This window comes from Muntiacus reevesi, chromosome 6 (genome assembly GCF_963930625.1).
Source record: "Muntiacus reevesi chromosome 6, mMunRee1.1, whole genome shotgun sequence".
NCBI classification, from domain to species: domain Eukaryota; kingdom Metazoa; phylum Chordata; class Mammalia; order Artiodactyla; family Cervidae; genus Muntiacus; species Muntiacus reevesi.
Genome location: NC_089254.1, coordinates 106,383,073 through 106,403,089, shown reverse-complemented (window position 1 = coordinate 106,403,089; position 20,017 = coordinate 106,383,073). Strand labels below are relative to the sequence as shown.

At 63.8% G+C, this 20,017-nt stretch overlaps 1 protein-coding gene across 1 annotated transcript in view; it reads right to left on the bottom strand.

Annotated features, from left to right (window-relative positions):
* The window catches only part of LOC136170378 (SCO-spondin-like), a 50,935-nt gene extending 32,981 nt beyond the window's left edge, over positions 1-17,954 (bottom strand). The window contains 39 exon segments of the mRNA XM_065938527.1: positions 474-528; positions 680-833; positions 1,412-1,562; positions 1,669-1,851; positions 1,939-2,079; positions 2,178-2,330; positions 2,473-2,704; positions 2,794-2,885; positions 4,027-4,276; positions 4,717-4,752; positions 4,754-4,938; positions 5,118-5,351; positions 5,551-5,720; positions 5,805-5,898; positions 6,018-6,167; positions 6,481-6,590; positions 6,675-6,802; positions 6,927-7,123; positions 8,007-8,141; positions 8,493-8,749; positions 8,986-9,080; positions 9,187-9,376; positions 10,338-10,572; positions 10,752-10,917; positions 11,101-11,328; positions 11,413-11,588; positions 12,204-12,321; positions 13,305-13,449; positions 13,800-14,040; positions 14,224-14,395; positions 14,686-14,838; positions 15,133-15,212; positions 15,303-15,461; positions 16,093-16,192; positions 16,308-16,552; positions 16,771-16,950; positions 17,073-17,155; positions 17,544-17,804; positions 17,905-17,954. Of these exon segments, the coding sequence (XP_065794599.1) occupies positions 474-528; positions 680-833; positions 1,412-1,562; positions 1,669-1,851; positions 1,939-2,079; positions 2,178-2,330; positions 2,473-2,704; positions 2,794-2,885; positions 4,027-4,276; positions 4,717-4,752; positions 4,754-4,938; positions 5,118-5,351; positions 5,551-5,720; positions 5,805-5,898; positions 6,018-6,167; positions 6,481-6,590; positions 6,675-6,802; positions 6,927-7,123; positions 8,007-8,141; positions 8,493-8,749; positions 8,986-9,080; positions 9,187-9,376; positions 10,338-10,572; positions 10,752-10,917; positions 11,101-11,328; positions 11,413-11,588; positions 12,204-12,321; positions 13,305-13,449; positions 13,800-14,040; positions 14,224-14,395; positions 14,686-14,838; positions 15,133-15,212; positions 15,303-15,461; positions 16,093-16,192; positions 16,308-16,552; positions 16,771-16,950; positions 17,073-17,155; positions 17,544-17,804; positions 17,905-17,954 (6,184 nt within the window).
* Between the last annotated feature and the right edge of the window lie 2,063 nt (positions 17,955-20,017).

Genomic DNA, 20,017 nt, shown 5'->3' with positions numbered 1-20,017 from the left:
TGGGCAGGCAGGCGCTCTCCTAACCTCAGCAGCCTATGGGTGCACTTTTAAGATATGAAATCTGGGCCCCAAAGTGCATCCGTTTTTGAGCCTTTGCATTCTGTTTAATTTATAATTCAGTTTCCAAGTAAACACGGTTTTGAAAAGTCCAACTGGGTCATGGTTGCTCTTAGAGGGAACAGGAAAGGAACCAGATCCAGCCCATCAGAACCAGAGAAAGGAAAGTACCCTCAAGGGTGACCTCGTGGGGGAGGTCAGAAGAGGTGGGCAGAGACTGAGGCCTAGCCTTAGAGGCCCCCACACCCACCCAGAGGGCCCCTTACTTGCCCAGCGTCCATGACCCAGGCTCCCCTCACCCTGAGGCCGGGGTAGCCAGTGCCGCCCCCGCACACCCGGGACTCGGTACAGCCACCTCTGGCTTCCCGCCATCCTCCTCCCCCTGGAGCTCCTCTGCTGCCCCCAGACCCACTCACCAGGTGGCACGCAGCGGCAACATGACTCCCCCACTGCCTCCACCAGAACCCAGTCCTGCGGATGCAAGAGCCAGGCTGGACGAAACTGGCCACCTGCCCGCTCCATCAGCTGCCGCCGACAATTCTGGCCTCTGTACACTGTGTCCCACCCCACCCTTACTGCCAGGTGCCCCCCGCCCCCAGGTGCCCCCACCGGCCCGCCTCACCTGGGGGCAGCTTCCCAGCGGGCAGTAGGGAGAGCAGCGTGCCGAGCCGTCGTGCAGACACTGGCAGACCCTACAGGGACCCACTCGCCAGCGCTCCCCAACGTGGTGAACTTGGCCGTCCTGCTCGCAGCCTTCACAGGGCTCCGTCTGGCACCTGGGAAGTGGGGGCCGCCCCTCACCTGGTGACCAGCCCACCCTGGCCTGCCTGGGGGAGGCGTTTCCCAGGACTCGGGACTTTCAGTGATAACAAGCCCTGGAAAGTCCTGGGCCTCAGGGGACACTTGGTCATCCTGTCACCCTGACCCCACCCCTGAACCAGAGCCACTGCAGCTGACCCAAGAGAGGGCAGTGGAAGTAATTTGTGCCAAGGCCCTTGGCCAGTAGAGTCAGTCTCAGAGCGGGCTGGGCAGGCAGATATGGCTACTCCCCCGACAAGCCTCACCCCGGATACCTCCAGAGGCACAGGGTGCAGACCAGAGGGTCCGTACCCACCCCCGGACCTATGGGCTCCCTACATCTCCCTTTTGGATTTACTGGGCATAAAACTGATGCAGAAGGCCAGGGGTCCCCAGAGATGTGCTGGGAGTCCCGGTGTTTAGACTAATAGGGGCACAGAATGGGGGGGTGGTCCTCATCTGGGGTCAGGCCCGTGGAAGCACCTTGAGTGAGGAAGGGCGCACACAGGCGGCTTCCCAGCTGGGAGCTGGAGGTGCGGTTTCTGGGGTGCAGTACCTGCGGGCCTTGCGGTGGAGGCCCCGGCACTGGTGCCCTCGACCGGCCGGGCGGGGGTTGTTGGGGCTCCGGAAGGACCACTGGACGCTCCGGCTCCCACAGGGGCCCAGGCACTCAGCCCAGGGGGACCACGCTGACCAGCCGCAGTTCACTGAGGGGGGCCACGAGTCAGGGCTGGGGGAGGCGGGGTGGTCTGGGGGAGACCAGAGCCCCTCGGGGAGACCAGAGCCCCTTGGGAAGGGTGGGGTGGGGCTCACCCGCGCAGTCTGGGCTGGGCCGGCAGCGCCGGGGCCGCCCGTCCTGGCAGACGCAGAGCTGGCAGTTGGTCTTGATGCGCTGCCCAGGCCAGTAGCGGCCGCCGTCCACCAGGCACGGGCACTGCCGCGGCCACACGCACTGCCCCTGGGCACCCAGCACCTGCCCCACAGGGCACCAGCAGCCTGAGGGAGGCCCGGCGTGAGGCCTCCCTGCAGAGAGCTCGGCCAGGCAGACAGGCCCCCCACACCCCAGGGCCAGAGCCCCCTTACCTGGGCCGCCGCAGGGCCGGTCAGGGGGGCACACGGCCTGACCAGATATGTCATCACAGGTCAAAGGGCAAGGGGCGCAGGCATGGAACACCAGTTCCCCAGAGCAGGTGATGTTGGGGCAGCCATCCTGAGGGCAGGGCCCTGGGAGGAGGTCATCGCAGGTGGGTCCCCATCAGGGACAAGCCCCCCCTGCTGCCCCTCCACCCTCCCTCTGCCGCACCCACTTCCCATCCACTCACGGGTCTCCCGGGTGCTGGGAGGGCCCCCGGGCAGCATGGCACAGGCCCGGCCCCCGTTCTGGGGCGGGTGGCACTCCCGGTGGCGAGCCGTGACGCCCCCGCACAGCTCAGAGCATGGGGACCAGGGTGACCAGGAGGTCCATGCACCGTCCTCTGTGGGAGGCAACGGCCGGCCAGCAGGGTGAGGGGTGGCCGTGAGGCTGGGCAGGGGGGCCCAGCACCCTCCTCCTCCCTCCTGCTTTCGCAGGTCCTACCCACCGTGCTGGTCTCCCGGTGCCCAGGCGCCCCCCCTCACCTGGGCAAGCGGCCGCAAAGCAGGACCGAGTCTGGCGCTCCGGGCCGGGGCAGTGCCGCAGCACTGGGAGGCTCGGGGGCGAGCAGCGGCGACTCCGGCCCTGCGCCCCTGACCCGCACGTCTGGCTGCAGGGCCCCCAGGGGCTCCAGGGCCCCCAGGCCCCACAGCCCCGCTCTTCCGGGGAGGGCCCTGGCATGCCCGCCAGCTCACAGTCGGGCTGCCCGTCGCACACCTGGGGTCAGAACAGCGGGGTCGGGGCGACTCATGCTTTGAGGGCACCGGGGACGCTGGCCTCCCACACCACCCGCTCCCCAGCCTCACCTGCTGGAAACCGATGCAGAGGCCATCCGGACAGGAGTATTCTGGGCAGGGAAGCCCTGTCTGGTTGGGGCCTCCTGGGGCCCACAGCCCCTCTGAGAAAAGAGGAGTGAAATCAGTTAGGTGGAAGTGAGAGCCACATCCCCGACCCCCACCAGCCTTGGCCTTCACCAGGGGAACAGCGTGCCCACCCTGTCCTCCCTGGGGTGAGGACAGGTGGGGAGCCCATCCTAGAGCCACTGGGGGTTCAGGCACAATTGGGGAGTCAAATCACAGGGGAAGAGACTCCTGCAAGGGGACAGCTGGGTGAAGCCTGCATGGAGTGGGGCTCCAAAGGCACGGAGGGATTGTATGCATGCTAAGTCACTTCAGTCTTCCGACTCTTCAGGACCCCATGGACTGTAGCCCACCAGGCTCCTCTGGCCATAGGGTTTTCCAGGCAAGAATACTGGAGTGGGTTGCCATGCCCCTCTCCAGGGGATCTTCCTGACCCAGGGATCAAACCCTAGTCTCCTGTGTCTCCTGGACTGGCAAACGGGTTCTTTAGCACTAGCGCCACCTGGAAAGCCCAAAACGTGAATCGCTCAGTCGTGTCTGAGTTTTGTGACCACATGAACTAGAGCCCACCAGGCTCCTCTGGCCATGGGCTTCTCCAGGCAAGAACACTAGAGTCAGTTGCCATTTCCTTCTCCAGGGGGTCTTCCCAACCCAACCCAAATCTCCTGCCTTGCAGGCAGATTCTTTTACCGCTGAGCCACCGGGGAACCCTGGAGGGGACCAAGTATGAGACAAAAATCACAGGGGACCTAGCCTGGGTCAGAGACACCTTTGGGAGGGTGCAGGAAGGCAAGCCATGGGGAGGGGAGGAAACGGGGTCTCTGGACAGCACCCCCCACAGGTGGTCAAGACAGTGAAGGTCTGACTTGCAGGGACACAAAAGGAAGCCCCAGTTTGGGTGGGGAGAGGTTGAGGACCCCCCAAACAGGTCCACGCCCTGCGACAAAGCCACTCAGGCCCGCCCTTTTATCAAAGACAGAAAGTCCTTTCTACCCTCCTCCTCCCAGCCTGGGCGGGCAGAAGTTTTCAGAGTTTCCCAGAAGAGATTCAAAGGGCACAACACTCGCTCTAGGCTCGGATGCCTTAGACCTAAGACACTCTCTCCAGCGGGGGCGCCCTGGTTGGGGTGGGAAGAGAAGGCGTCCCGCCCGCCAGCGCGTGTCGCAGCCGGGCTCTCACCGCAGGCGCCCGGGTCCTCGTCCGAGCCGTCGGGGCACTGCGGGACGCCGTCGCACATTTGCCCCGGGGCCACGCAGTGCGGGCCGCGCGCGCAGGGCGCGTGGTGCGGCGCGCACGGCCGGTCGCAGCCGCTCTCGTCGCTGCCGTCGGCGCAGTCCCCCTCGCCGTCGCAGCGCCAGCCCCGGGGCGCGCATTCGCCGCTGCCGCACGCGAAGTCCAAGGGGCCGCAGGGCAGCGCTGCGGGGACGTCCTCGCTAGACCCCGGCGGGGCGGACCGTCTCCCCGCAGGCCGGCCGGGCCCTTCCACCGCCGTCGTCCCCTCTGGGCCCCTCCCTGCGCCCGGCCCTCCCCCCACCTTCGGCCCCTCCCCAAGTCCAGTCCCTCCCGCATTTTGATGATCGATTGGTTTTCCTAAAGCTCTTTCCTCATCCAAGAATTCCCAACAGTCGCCACTCAGTTTAGAGGCGGCTCTGAACTCCTGGGAAGAAGGTTTGGACTCTTTTCAGTCCTCTCTCCCTTCCCGTCCTTCATTCCGCTGTCTCCAGGAAGCTGGACTGTGCCCTGCTCCTTCCCTCGTCCCTCCCCCCACCCCACCACCATATGCCCCTAGGTCTCCCCCTGAGACCCTGTTCCCTCCCTCCCAGGCCTCCAGATGCCAGCTTTCTAAGCCCCTTTCCTCCAGGAGCTCACCAGGGCCGACGCTGGCCAGGGGGGTAGGTGCAGTCTCCCAGGAGACAGCAGAGGGGCCAGGCAAGGTACCAGCGGGGGGAGTGGGCAAAGAGGGGAGGGGGCAGTGCCCAGGTCCCTCGTCGGCTCCGTCCAGACAGTCCCAGACTCCGTCACACAGCCGGATGGCCCCCAGGCAGGTACCATCGATGCAGGACACCTCCCCAGGGGCGCAGTCCGCTTGCCCTGTAGCCAGAGAGAGGGGCTGGTCCCAGGGTACTGCTCCTCGGGGTGCCCTTTCTCACATGCCAGCAGGTGCCCACTTCTCAGCAGGAACCTGCACTGGTGAAGGAGGGGAGGGAGGCAGGTGGGGGCTCACGAGACGGATGCCTGATGGGCTGGAGCCCGGGGTAGGGACCACTAACCCAGGCAGGACTCCTCATCAGCAGCGTCCGGACAGTCAGGGTACCCATCGCAGAGCCGGGCCGGAGGCAGGCAGCGCCCGTCGGCACAGGCCAGCGAGTCCTGGGGGCACGGGCAGCCCTGTTCATCCGTCCCGTCTCCACAGTCGTCCTGCCCATCGCAGAGCAGGGCCAGGGGCAGGCAGCGGCCGGAACTGCAAGACACCTGCCCCTCCCCACAGCCCGGGGTGGCACAGCCTGGGGCGGAGAAGGCAGGCAGGCTCAGGACACCCACAGAGGCTCCCAGAGAAGCCCCCAACCCCAGAAACTGGGACACCCTTGCCCACAAGTGACTGGCAACTGGACCCGCAGCTTAGGAAGTGGCCCTAGGACACGTGCTTCCATCGGAGGCCTGACCCGCCACTTGCCACTGCCGCACGCCACCCAGGACACTCACCCTCCTCGTCTGAGCCATCGCCACAGTCATCCTGGTTGTCACAGAGCCACCCGTGGGGTACACAGTGCCCGCTCTCCCGGCAAGGGATCTCTCCCTCCGCACAGCCAGGCCCGGGCTCTGCACAGCGGCCACCGTCATCCCCACAAAGCCACTGACTTTCCCGGCACGTGCTGAGGACATGGTGTCCAGGGATCAGCTGCAGTGCCAGGCTTGGCCAGCCCAGGGCGTGGGGGCACCCCCCCGCCCCCGCTCACCAGTTGCCGCAGTCCTTCTGCAGTACTGTGCCCGGCGGGAAGAAGCTGCCCCCCCACTCGCAGGGGCAGGCAGCCAGCTCTAGGCAGACACCTCCTGAGGGCACAGACGGCAGGGCTCCGGCCAAAGGGGCACCCCGTCCCCATGGCCTTGTGGCCCCTCTGCACCCCCCTACCCAGAGCCCCCTCCCCTCTGCCCACTCTGACCCCACACACCGTGCAGCAGAGACCCCTCAGGGCAGAAGCAGCCCTCCACACAGGCGACGGCCCGGCAGGGCCACCCAGGCTCGGGACTGTGGTCGTGGCATGTGGCGGGACACGTGGGGCCACAGGCCTCATACACCTGGCCCCCCTCACACTGCAGAGCTGGGTGGGGAGGAGAGAGGCCTAGGTCACCAGGGGGCGAGGGCCCCAGGAAGCAACAGCAGCGGGCGAGCCAGCCCAAAGCGAGGCCCGTGGAGGGCACCGGGGTCTATGGATGGCGTGGATGTCTTGCCGGGCCCCTGCCAAGGCTATTTGCAACACAGCAGCGATCTCAGCATGTTTGGTTCATCTAGGACAGTGTCTGGCTCATAATAAGCACTCCAGGAATGAATGGCTGTCAGGCCAGAAGTATCCCCAGAGGAGCTGAGCGGGTGGCAAGATGGGGTATCATAGACTGAGGGCCGGGCATACTCACGGCAGAGCTCCTGGCTGCGCCAGCGCACGTGGATCCCATGCCGGGCACACTCGTCTGCATAGGTGGCGATGGCAGAGCAGAGACACTCACAGTCGCCCCCTGAATCGCAGCTGTGGGAGGGAGGGGTCAGCCCCCGCCATTCCCCCACCGACACACTCACACCCGCCCCGGGTCCCCAGGCCTGCCCCTCTCACCCGCAAGCGTCATACACACATTGCTCGTAGTATTGCTGCGGGGGCACCTCCGCGTGGCACCGGGCAAAGAGTGGTTGCAGCACCAGCCCGCAGCGAGTGCGGGCCCAACCGGCCCGGTGGGCGTTCACCTGTAGGGACACCCCTGTGGACCAGCCAGACCCCTCCGCAGCATCCCGCCTCTGGAAACGCCCCCACCCCGGGTTCCAGCAGCTGCCCCCTCCTCCCTTCACCCCCTCTCCTGCCCATCCTCACGGCACAGGGGTGCGGCAGGTCCCCCGGCTCCGGGCAGAGAGGCTTGAGGCGCCAGGAGTGGGCGGCCAGTTCAGCGGTGGGCTCCAGGACCCCCTGACGGCTCCGAAGGTCGTTACTGGCATCTCCATCAAAGTCTCCACACAGGCCAGCCACCCGGCCGCGGAGCTGGGGCGACAGCTGCACCAGGACCCGGGTGCCTGGACAGAGAGTGTGGCAGGGGGGCTCTGGAGATGGATCTGGGGGCCTTCCTTAGGGCAGGGAGTGGGGACAAGAACTGGTGGTTTAGTCGCTAAGTCGTGTCCAACTCTTGCAACCCTCGTGTGCTGTAGCCCGCCAGGCTCCTCTGCCAACGGGATGCTCCAGGCAAGAACAGTGGAGTGGGTTCCCATTTCCTTCTCCAGGGGATCTTCCTAACTCAGGGATCGAACCTGGATCTCCTGCATTGCAGGCAGATTCTTTACTAACTGAGCTACAAGGAGTGGGGAGATGACCTAGGCGCCTGTATCATGTGGGCTGGTTTGACCATCTGACAAAGGTATCAACTCCCCCAGTGGGGGCACCGGCTCCCTCGTGTTTGGGGTGGTGCTTGGCAGTGACAGACGTGAGACCTACCTACGGTGCCGGGGGGCCCAGGGCAGGAAGTGAGAGCCGACTTTCTTAACTAAACTCAGGTTGGAGGCGGGTTCGGAAAATCTCCAGGGGGCAGGATCCCAGAGTCCAGGACACACTGTGACACTCTCCAGCCCCAGAGGCCTCAGTGCAGATGACTTTGCCCACACTGGGGAGGGTGGGGGGGCGTTTGGATTTCTTTTGATTTCTCAGTAACCAGTTATTTCTAAATCACCCGCTGCTTGGGTTTGGGTGGTGGGCTGTTAGATTTCTTTTTATTTCTTCTCTCTAAAATTTGCTATTTTTTTAACCGTTTCTTTTGTCGAGGAGGTATTGCTTTCATAAGGCAGAAAGACGTAATGACAAAAACGTAATTTGGAGACTCTGATCAGATGTGTGGAGGAGGAAGACTTTGCGGGGGGGTGGGAGCCGCAGGGCGGGGGTCAGATGAGTGGCGGACGGGGTGCTGACCTCCATCCCAGAGCAGGGTGAGACCCACGCGGGTGCTGAGGAGCAGGAAGAGGCCGGCGGGGTGCAGGCTCAGCCCGGGGCCCGAGTAGACCTTGGGGGGCGTCACACTCACCCCATTCACCGTCACTGCCCTGCCTGTGGGGGAGCAGAGGCATTCAGGCCCGGCCTCGGGGTCCAGGGGCCCCGAGATCCCCACGAGGCCCTCCCAGCCTCCCTCCCCTCCAGCCTTTCCTTTCTTCCTCCAGCTGTGTGACCTGAAGCAAGTTGTTAGACCTCTCTGGGCTTTTGTTTCCTGGAGTCTTCCAGAATCAGGGTTCCCAACCAAAAGAAGAGTCACCAGCCCCCACCTCCACCCCCGCGGACTAATGGCCAGCAGTGGGGAGCTGTGGGAAACCCCAGGCCTCAGCTGCCCCTGCAGAGCTGGGACGCCACCCGGGGGGAGGGGGCCCCCTCCTTGGCCACGTCCCCCTTCAATGTCACAGCCACCTCTGAGCATGCGCACAACGGTTCCCTGCAGCCGCACGGTCAGCGCCTTGGTGCAGGTGAGGCCGCTGGCCCCGCAGGGCAGGTTTTGGGCGGAGACCGTGAACTGGCCGCTGGCCTCTCGCACCAGCAGGTACTCGCAGGCCCCGGGGAAGGTGAGGGCCAGCCCGTCGAACGTCACATAGTGAGGGGCGCCTGACGCCCGGCACCGTCCATCACACCGCTGGCCCGTGCAGTGCCACTGCCGACCCTGGCACACGCTGTGGGCAACGGGGGAGGGGAAACCGTCAGGAAGACCGGGGCCCGGGGGGGCCGGGTGCCGGGGAGGCAGAGGTCCAGATTCCAGGCAACGCCAGACAGACCTTCAAGTCAGAGAGATGCCGGGAACTTCCACCGTCCAGGCCTGTCTGGGTATCCCACCCCACCCATCATCCCGACCCCCAGTCAGGGGTCACTAGGTCGCAGGGTCACAGGTCACAGGGCAGGGCCTACATACCACAGGTTGCAGTCCTCCTGGATTGTAGCGTTGGGCGGGTACCACTGGCCGCCGTGACGGCAGGGACAGAGCTCGGGAGGCACGCAGCGCTCCTCCTAGCAGAGGCCGGGGACAAAGAGTTCCGTGGAGGACGGCCTGGTGCCCCCTCCCCGCCAGTTACACCCAGCCAGGGGCCAGGGCAGGGGCCCCTCCCAGACGTACCAGCAGCACGGTGCCTGGGGGGCAGACACAGCCCCCCGGGCTGCCTGGGGTGCAGGGGTGGTCAGCGTCAGGACTGTCACAGGTGAGGAGGCAGGCTCCAGGGACGTAGACGAGCCCACGGGGGCAGAAGGCCCGGGGCGGAGCACAGTGGTGAGCAGTGCAGTTCCAGAGGCCCCTCTCCTGGCAGACACTGCCGGAGGTTGGGAGGCAGGGAAATGACCTCACTTCCAGGCCCCTGACCTGCCCTGGGACAGCCTCAGGATCCCAGGAGTCCAGAGCCCCTAACCTTGTGGGAAGGTCCAGCTCTGATGCTGGAGACCTGAGTGTCTCACCCACAACCCCAGTTGCCACAAGCACAAGAAGTGTGACAAGCACCTGGCCGCACCTGGGATTACACACTACCACACTGCCCCAACACCAATAGGAGCCATTCTCTGGGCTCTGGGGAGAGGCCGAGATACTGAACAACCCTACTCCCAGTACAGGTGGGAGAAGGGTTTCACTGAAGTCTTACCCACCACACTCTGGACTCTGGCACAGTCTCTATAGATCTGCAACTTCTCTTTATGTCCTAACCCTTAGAAGAGCCTCTGGACCACCCTCAACTGGAATTCAGAGACCTGGGTTCTGTCCTTCATCATTAACAAGCTCTGTGACTCTGCAAGCTGTTTAGCCTATCTGCACTTCAGTTTCCTCATCTGCAAAATGGGAACAATTCTTCTGCTTCCTACTTTATTAGGGTTTTGGGCTTCCCTGGTGGCTCAGTGGGCAAGAAACTGCCCACAGTGCAGGAGACCACAGGTTCGATCCCTGGGTGGGGAAGATCCTCTGGAGGAGGGCATGACAGCCCATTCCAGCGCTCTTGCCTGGAGAATCCCATGGACACAGGAGCCTCGAGGGCTACAGTCCGTAGAGTCCCAAAGAGTTGAACACGACTGAAGCAACTTAGCACGGACGCAAGAAGTAAGTAAGGTTAAATAAGGCAGTGTACATAAAAGGGCTTTATAAGCCCTAAAGTGCTCCACAACTGAGGGGATGTTATCAGTGCTCTAATGGGCATGCCATCCTCCCCACATCCCTCAGCCCGTTTCTCTAAGCTCCGCCTTTTCACCCCCAGCTCTTTGCCTCCCCCAACAGGTCTCCACTCTCACCAGTGGTTGCAGCCCTTCATAGCAGCACTGCCAGGAGCATAGCGATGGGCCCCAAGCTGGCAGGAGCACAAGTTGGGGGGCACACACTGGCCCTTGGGGTCCCACAGCAGTCCCAGGGGGCAATTACAGCCGGCCACACAGCTGTCCAGCTCCCCACAGTCTTCAGGCTCCCCGCAGTTGCGACCGCATGCTGGGGCACACTCCTGGCACTCCTGGCCACCAGGACACAAGACAGCTGGGCACAGAGACACACGCAGGTCAGGGACTGCTCTGCCCCCTTGCCTCCGAAAGAAAACAAAGCCAGCAATCTGCGGAGGTCAGAGATCCTTCTGGGACCCTCCCCTGCTGCAAAGCCCCTGGATCCCCTGTGCTGGAGGGAGTGTAAGGGTGCAGCTGCTGGCTGAGAAGACTCACCGCAGAAGGTCCGGTTTCTCCAGGAAGGCAGGGCACCCTCCTGGGCACAGCGCCGAGCATAGGCCGCAAGCACCGGGCACAGGCAGTCCCGGCCAGGGGCGCAGCCACACACAGCTGCCAAGCAGCGCAGGTGGAACGGCTCCCTGTCCACCAGCCCGTGGCACTCCTTGGAGGGAGACGAGGAAATGGGTCAGCTCCTCCCCATGGATTCCCCACTGCCGCCTCCCGGTGCTCAGCAGCCCTGGCTTGGCTCGGAGTGGGGCCTTCCCAGGAGCTCAGGAGGACAGCAGGGCAGGTATGGATCCCATCTTACAGGGGCAAACAGGAGGAGTGTCCCCAAGCTGGCTACCTGGAAAACTGGGCCGTGCAGGATGGCACAGGCTACCTCCGCAAAAACCTGGCGCTCAGTGTGGGTGCTGCAGGGGGAAAGCGGGGTGCTGGCCTCCAAGGAGCATGTTCCCCCACCTGCCACCTGGAACTTGCTAGCAAAGGCGGTGATACTGGTCTCCACATCACCAGCAGGGGTCAGGAAGTCATCCTGCTGATTCCGGGTGAAGGTGCCGCACAGACCCTGCACCTGGGCCGCAGGAGCGGGCACGGGACAGTCAACTCCAGGCCCACAGCGGCCGGACCCAGCCACTCACCCGCCCCCTGGGCACACCTGGTGGGCGTGGCGGGGGTCCAGGGTGATGTAGGCTGCAGCGTCGGACACTCCCCAGAGGATGTGGGCACCAGGCCAGCGCAGCAGTAGGAAAGAGGAGGAGGCCCGGGAGACACTGAGGCCCCCAGCTGCACTCCAGGGCAAGGCCACATCCTGCCCGTCAACAAGCACAGCTCCTGGAATAGGGGGTCTGTGAGGGGACCACCCCCAAAGGGCTGGGCTAGGCCGATGAAGTGGAGGGAAGGCACATTTCGGGACGGGGCTGTTAAGTAAGGGAAGGACCCAGGGTAGGAGGTGGGGAGCTTCGTCTCGGCGGGCCGCTCACCCTGAGCAAGGGGAACCGGGGTGACCCCTGGGAGGTCACCCATCCCACCTGAGCAACCCCCATGGGACCCTTAGCACCCACTTGGCCTTTGCCCTTGGAGTCAGTGTGCAGGAGGAACTGGGAAGGGCCTGCCTGGCCTAGGTATACCGTGAGGCCTTTCAGCTCCTTCAGAACCCTTTGAATTGTATTTTCCCCTGAGGATGGGGTGGGCAGAAGATGCCTGGGAAAATCGCCACAGGCCTCTGTGCATCTTCCAGAGAAGGCAGAGTGAGGGGGAAGCTGAGGCAGTAATCCCGGTTGTGGGAGTCTAGCCGGAGAATTTGGGTTTAGTGATCACAGGACAGTGTGGACAGAAGGTGCTGGAGAGAGCCGGAGTCCACAGGGAGAGGGGAGATGGCAGGAGGCCACCCGGAGGGCTGCTGGGAGCAGAAGGCCTGGAAGGCAGGACCCTGAGAGCTGGGGCTACCTGAGTCCCTGAGCTGGACGAGGGTGTCCCCCAGGGAGACAGAGATGGCGTGGAGGCAGCTCCCAGCATCACAGTCCCCGTGCTCCAGTACAATCAGCAGCTGCCGCTTGGCCAAGTCCTGGGCAGATGGTGAGGAACGTGGTGGGGCTGGGGCGGGAGGGTCCCTCCTGGGCCTTCTCCTGTTTTACTAGACGCCCACAGCCCACACTCCAGACAGCTCCCACCCAGAACTGTGATGACCGCCTGCCAGCCATCTGCATTCTGTAAGGTGAGGGGCTTAACCCTCACCAAGGGCTGGCAAGTGTGACTGTGTGTGTGTACGCATGTACACATGTGGAAGTGTGTGTGTGACTGTGTGTGTACACACATGCACATGTGGAAGTGTGTCTGTGTGTGTGCACGTGCACGTGTTGAAGTGTGTGTGTGACTGTGTATGCACGTGCACGTGCGGAAGTGTGTGCGCATGTGCACATGTATAAGTGTGTGTGCATGCGTGCATGCGCGCAGGTTTGGGCAACATGCCTCCTCCCCCTGTGGGGACGTATGCTTACGTCTCTGAGTGCCCGCAAGCGTGGACACACGGTAAATCTATGTGCACACGTGTGAGAGCGTCGCAGGAGCCCCTGTTTGTGTCTACGTGTGTAAGAAGGTGCCGGGCAGGAACCTGGGGAGTCACCTCACTTTACCGGGGGAGGAGGGCTGGGGACGAAGGTGGACTCTTCTTTATTTACCCTCCCCCTCGCCCCCGGGTCGTTTTGCAGGAAGGAGCGTGTGTGACAAGCCCAGCCGTCCCGTCTGTAAGAAAGGACTGTGCGGGTGGGTTCTGCGTGGCGCCCCCGGCCCGGGGCGGCGCTGACAGCGAGACTTCCACGGGAACCTGAGGCGCCGGCGAGAACCCTGAGGGTGAGGCTCGGGGGTGTGCGGCTGCCATCTTCCCTCCGGAGCCGGGGCCGTCTCAGCGTCTCCCTGGACGGCTGTCTCGTTTATTCAGCGGTTTCCTTACAGTCACTGCTCCCCCCCACCCCCACCAGCACCCTAGGAGGGCCCCCCGCGCTCGCATGACCCCCGCTTCCGCTCCCGCCATCTGCCGGCGCGGCACACCTGCACCAGGCTGAAGCGGCAACCAGCCCGGCCGCGGAAGGCGAAGCTCCGCCCATCGAAGGTGACGTAATGCCCGTCCCCGCCCACCGCGCACTCGGCGGCGCACGGCGCCTGCGCGCAGAGCCAGCGGCCGTCCCTGCACACGCTGTGGGCACAGGGGCGGGGAGACGGTGCTCGGGGTCCGTGCCGCCGGGGGCCGAGGGTGGGAGTGCGGGGGACCGAGCTGGAGACTCCCTCCCACCCCCACCCCCTCAGCACTCTGGTCCCCCGGCACTCCCTTCCCCCTGTTAGGACTAGAGGTCCGCTGATGGAGGTCACCCGCTGGGTTTTTAAGCAGGACGATTAATGCCTTGAGAGGTCGCAGGTCATTTGCGAGGGAGGCCCCCCAAAACGGAGGCAGGTTGCAGAGCAGATGGCATAAGAGAGAGATCAGAGGGGACCTACGGGTAGCCCTTCAGCCCCCCGCGAAAGGGCCCGCCAGGCCCGCGCACCCACCACGGGTTGCAGAGCTGGCGCACGGTGTCCCCGGGCTCGTAGCGCCGGCGTCGGCGGAAGCAGGGGCAGCGGGCGGCGGGCACGCACAGGGCGCCGTCCCAGAAGAGGCCGGGCGGGCACTCGCAGCCGCTCACGCACTCTTCCCCGCAGCTGCGCTCGCCTCCCTCGCCCACTGCCGAGCAGCTGGGCGGGCAGGCCGAGGCGCAGTCGGAGTACACCTGGCCTCCCGGACACAGGCGCTCTGCGGGTTACAGGGGTGGGCTGTAAGACCCAGGGAGCTCCCCGCCTCTGGCCAGAGCCCACTGGCGGACCCCACCCCCCCTCCAGGGAAACAGGAGCCATGCGAGGGCCCTCGGTCAGTTCCCCGGGTCCGCGGGGCGGGGAGGCCAGAGGCTGGGCAGAGAGGGGCAGGCAGCCGCACTACCGCAGAAGCCGGGCTTCCTCCAGCGCACCGCGATGCGCCGCGCCGCACAGTCCTGGGCGTAGCTGGCCAGGGTGGCGCACACGGCCTCCAGCCGCTCTGCCCGCCCACTGCCCGCTGGGGCCCCAGCACAGTAGGCGAAGAGGCAGGCCTCGTGGTACTCTGCAGGGGGGACCTGCCGAGACAAGACAGCCCCTCAGCCAACCAGCCTCGACCAGCGCCTCCCTCCTCTTGCTTCTCAAACGCCCTTGTTTTACGATTAAACAGGAGAACCCTGCAAGGGACCTTAGAGATAACATATTGGGGCCAGCCTATCTCCCAGAGATCAAATCAAGGCGGGTGGGGCGGGGTGCCCTGACCCATGCCCCAAAGCAATTTGGGGGCAGGACCAGGGGCCCAGTTTGGCACCTCCCTAGCACTCCCCACCTCTCTAATGCCTGATGCCACCTCCACCCTCATCCATACCTGGGTGTGGCATTCCCTAAATGGGCCTTCCAGCAGCTGGTGGCACACATCCTGGGCTTCAGCCCGAAGCTGGCCAGCCTCCATGCCCGTCTCTGTGCCCCTCAGGGGGTCCTCACAGCCTTGAGCTGCCTCCACCGCATCCAGACACCCAGGCTGAGGACAATTGGAGTCAGGCCAAGGAGCCAGGATGAGGGATATTAACCAGGACATCAGGAAAATGGCCACTGCCCTGGCAGCCGGTTCAAGACCCCGCCCTCATGGCCACCAGCCCAGACATCCTGGGACTGTGGAGGGCAGCAGAGTGGCAAGCCCAAGTGGATGTGGGGGCCAGGATCACTGTGAACCCGCAGGCAGGAGGTTAGATAACTTAGCTAGTGAACCAAAGTTTGTTGGTGACCAGGTCGGTGAGCAGGCAGAAAGCGAGGGAACCCAGCACTGCAGTCTCACCTCTGAGTCTGGGAGTCTCCAGGAGTTCCCAAAGGTGGCAGCTAACACAGCCAGTCCCATGCCGGGCTCTAGGAAGTCATCTGGGGGAGGTTGAGGCAGAGTGGCTATGTCTGGGGACTCCTGTCTCCCCTTCCTTCCCACAGCAGCAACCAAACTTCACCCCCACTCACCCTCAGGCCGACCGTTGTAGACCCCACAGAGGCCTTGAGTCTGTCCCTGGAGCTCGTGGTCCACAGAAATGGAGACAGAACTGGACCGGTCCAGCCGCACAATGACCCCCAGGCCCCCTGACAGCACCAGCCAGTCCCCTTGCCACTGCAGGCTGAGCCCTGGGCAGGAGAAGCGGGGAGTCACAGCCCCACCCCTCCCACCATCACACCGGTGGTCAAACTGCCCTGGGAAGGAAAAAAGGGCTTCTCACTATTCTAGAGAGTTCTGCACCCTGCACCCTTTAAAGCAGAAGCCACTGGTTTCCCATCACAGACCTCTTTTGAGAAGTTCATAAACGGTATAGATGCGCTCTTGAGAGCAAACTACAGGTAAACTACAACACACACACACACACACCCCTACCTCACTCCTCAGACTCCAGGCAAGACAGAATTTTGGGAGGAGCCTGACCCATCTAGCAGCACAAAAGCCCTGCCTCTGAGGCCTGGGTGCAGGGGAGTGTGGGGCGGGGGTGGGGGGGGTGAGTAGCGGGACTTTCCCCAAGTCACCCTGTGAGGGGGCAGGTTGCAGGGGCAGGGGATGAGGACCACGACCTCCTGGCATCTCAGCGGGCTCCCTCATCTCCAAATGCTGACTCCCAACAGCCGTGGGGGGTGTCGGGAGGCTGTGGGGGCCCACCCAGCTGCCCAACGTCAGCTACCCTCTGACCCGCACCCTGCAGATGGACAGACTGTCCCAGAGAAGTGAATGGGGCCCTGGGCCACCTCCTGGTGCCCACAGCCGCCTTACCAGGGAGCAGCCGAGACGCCCCCTCGGGTACCAGCTGCCCGTTCACAGAGACGTTTTCACCCCGGATCAGCACCTCCTCTGGTCCCATCATTACCCGGGCCTGGGGAGGCGGGGGGGGGAGGGGGGGGGCGACACATGGAGGAAGAGGGGGTCAGTGGCCCTCCTCCTCCTGTGTCCAGCTCCCTCTCTGTGTCTGGACCCATCTCCCTCCTCACCAGCTGACAGTGCCCAGGCTGGGGACAGTGCCCCCGGGGCTGGAGGTGGACGGCCCAGGTGGCATCAGCCGCGCCCGCCAGCAGGTAGGTGCAGCGGCCCAGGAAGTGGAAGTGGCGTCCGTCGAAGGTGCGATAGTGGAAGCCAGACCAGGTGGCGCAGGTGGCCGAGGGACGCTGGTGCTGGCTCCAGAGCTGAGCCACGGCCCCCGCCAGGGGCTGCAGGATGGCTGGGGAGGGCGTGCTGCCTGGGGGAGATAGACCAACGGTGACCTCTGAGCGCGGGAAGCGGGGGCAGAAGTGGTCAGTGCACGGTTACCAATGGTGACCAAAGGTGGGAGGCGGCTTGTCCACCCCCTTCCACAGAGGGACCCAGAGCTCAAGAATTCTAAGCGGGGTGCCTGTTGGGGAGGGGGTGCCGGCCGGGGCTGTGCCTTTCGTGCAGGCTGGAACTCCAGGGACCCACCTGGTCGTCTGTGGTTGGAGCAGCGGTGGCAGGTCTGGGACCGGCCATCTCGCCAGCTGTGTCCCCAAGGCCGGGCACAGCACTCCTCCAGGCTTGCTGCAGACGCATTCACTGAGCCTGCCTCCAGGTTGCACATTAAGGTGGCAAAGCAGCGGCTCTCGGGGATGGCCTCTACAAGGGCTGCGGTGGATGCAAAGAGAGAACGGGGTGGACCCAGACGTTCCGCCTGGACCCGGCTTCCCTCCCCAGGCAGCCTGCTGCCTCCTGGAAACCCCGGATCTGGGCTGATCCCAGGTGCTTACCTAGGGTGCAGTGGATGCCCCCCCAGCCTGGGCAGCAGGCCCTCACTGTCCGGTTCCAGGCAGCAGGCCGGGTCTCTGGGGGTCTGGGTCCATGGAGCAGGGGGGAGGGGACAAGATGGCAGTGTTCAGCCCCATCCCTGGGAACAGCCTGGGACACCGCCTCTGGTCACCTGCTCTCTAAGAGGCTTTATTGTGTAATTTTCCATTCTTGGTGTCAATTTCCAAAGTGAGAATGATCTCAGGAAGGCGGACTGAGGGGTAGGCAGAGGCAGCAGGTATCTTGACCATCCCTGGCGCTGCCCACGGACATGCCCACTCATCCACCACCCCGTTCCCCCACTCGGCCCCCCTTGAGTTCACCCAGACCTGCTTGCCAAACACCTGCATCTCCAGGTCACCGCCCAGTCCTCCCCCGCTCTCAGGAGGTCACCCCACTGCTCTCGCCAGCCCAGCGGGCTCCTTAGCACTCACTTATAGATGGCACAGAGCCCCGCACGGCCGCTCCAGGTCAGGTCCAGCTGCCAGCCCCGGCGCTGGTAATGCTGGAGGCTGGCACAGGGCACTAGGTCCTCCTGACGGGGGGTGACTTCCTCCTCCACCAGGACGGTCTCTGTCCGCTCACACCACCGCCTGCCCACGGACGGGGACCCACAGCTGCAGCCACTGTCCCCCTCTGCCCGGCAGGCCCTGTCCCACGACCCCACTCCAGGGGAGAGTTTACCGACGAGGAGGCTGACTCAAGCGGGCTGAGGGGGACGAGGAGGGACGGGGAAGTCTGGCTGCCCCAGAAGTCTCGGGCCGGGAGGAGACAGCCCCGAGGTGGGCTCCTTACCCATCAGCCAGTGCCCATGCCACCCCGAAGAGGAGGGCAGGGAGCAGCATGGTGACCCCTGGTCACCTGTCAGGGGGCTCTGAGGCTCTGCAGAGGCCGTGCTGCGGCAGGGATGCAGAGAGGTCAGGCCAGGGCTCCCCGGCCCACCCCCCACGGCGGCGGCTGCTGCAGCCTGGCCTCAAGGGTCCAAGGCAGCCTGAGGCAGTGAGAGCAAGGCCTGGGAGGCCGGGCAGGCTTTATCTCAGCCCTGTGCCCCAGAGCACCAGCTGCCCAGAAACAGATTGGACCTGCCTACACAGGGCATGGTCCTCTCCAATGCCAGTTCTCCCTGGAAACAGTGCCCTTCCTGGGGTGTGTGTGTGTGTGTGTGTGTGTGAGAGACACTCTGGGCCTCTGATAGCCCAAGCTCCCTGGAAACAGTGCCCTTCCTGGTGTGTGTGTGTGTGTGTAATGAAGGGCCACAGCCAGACACTCTGGGCCTCCGATAGCCCACACTCCCTGGAAAGAGTGCCCTTCCTGGAGTGTGTGTGTGTGTGTGTGTGTGTGTGTGTGTGACACTCTGGGCCTCTGATAACCCACACTCCCTGGAAACAGTGCCCTTCCTGGTATATGTGTGTGTGTGTGTGTGTGTGTGTGTAATGAGGGGCCACAGCCAGACACTCTGGGCCTCTGATAGCCCACACTCTCAGGCCTTACCACCAACTACTGTGGACGTGGATAAACCACACTCTTTCTGGGCCTCAGTTTCTGTACTAGTAAAAACCTCAGGGCCTCCAGGAAATCATGGGGGGTGGGATAGGGGTTCCATGAATACTTTGAAATTGTGTGTGTGTGTGCTTTTCTGATGACAGTTCCATAACTTCTATTAGATTCTCAAGGGGAGCCATGAACTCACACCAGAGTTGAGTCACAAGGCCACGGCCTTCTGGCTCTCAAGTCCAGAGTATCTGAGCCTCTCCCCTGTCCCTTTTCTGTATCTCCTGCCCCCACCCCAACCCCACGAACCAGGCACTCCAGAAATGAGGGTTGGTGAGAAGAAGGTACGGGGTTTCCAGGGTGGTTGGATTGTTTGGGGCCAGGGGTCCCTCTATGCGGTCTGACTTCTTACTGAGGGTGATGATGTGTGGCCGGCTGGGTCCACCCTGGTGCCCTAGGGTTCATGGAATCCAGAACCAGGAAGCTCAGGCAGGGCAATGACAGCCAGCCTCAAGGAAGAGTGCTTGGGGTAGGAAGAGGGGGGCGGCAGGAGGCAGAGGGGCCCTGGAGACAGCTCTCCCAGCCCTGGGGGCCAGGCAACCAGATGGAATAATCTGGAATAATCGGAGCATCCGGTTAGAAGCCAGCAGCTTCTTCTTCACTCCCCAGGGGAATCCTGGTTACATCCTGGTTACTGGTCCCCAGGGGGACCCTGGTTACATCCTGGTTACCGGTTACCAGCTCCCAGGACACCCAGGCCAGATTGTGGCCTGGGCCTCGTACCCCAAAACCCTCCAGCCCCTGAGCCTGATGCGCCTGACTTCAAACTTCCCACACAGTCACCGCACCTGTGGGTGTGTGTGTGATGGTGGGTGGAGGAGGTGGCTGCCAGGAACCAGAGCTGTGCTAGGCATTCTTCTGGGCCAAGCGGGAGTGCAGTGAATCTCCCGGGGAGCTCCTGGATGCGGGGGCGGGGGGGGGGGTCCCTGGAAGGGTCCCAGGTCAGGCCAGGACACCCAGCTGTCCCCAGCTCTCACACATGCATACCTGGGCACACCCTCCAGCACCTCACGCGCTCACACTTCACTGCAGGTGCTACAAGGACACACGCGGGTGCTCTGGCCCTGCACAGACACACAGCCATGTGCTGTGCTCCCAGGGCCATCCTGCAGTCGAGAGAGCAGGCCGGGAACTGCTGGCTGAAGCCGCGCATCCCGAAGGTAGAAGGGCCCTTCACAGCTGATCCCGAGGAACCCTGCGCTCCTCCAGGTACCCCCTGTCCCTGTCTCCCTCATCCTAGACATCAAGAAATATTGGTGTGGCCCTGCAGCTCGCCACTGTGCCTCTCTGTCCCGTAGGATACCCCCAGGTGATGGGTGTGGACAGTCAGGGAAGCCTGCTCTTTGCTCCAAGAGCC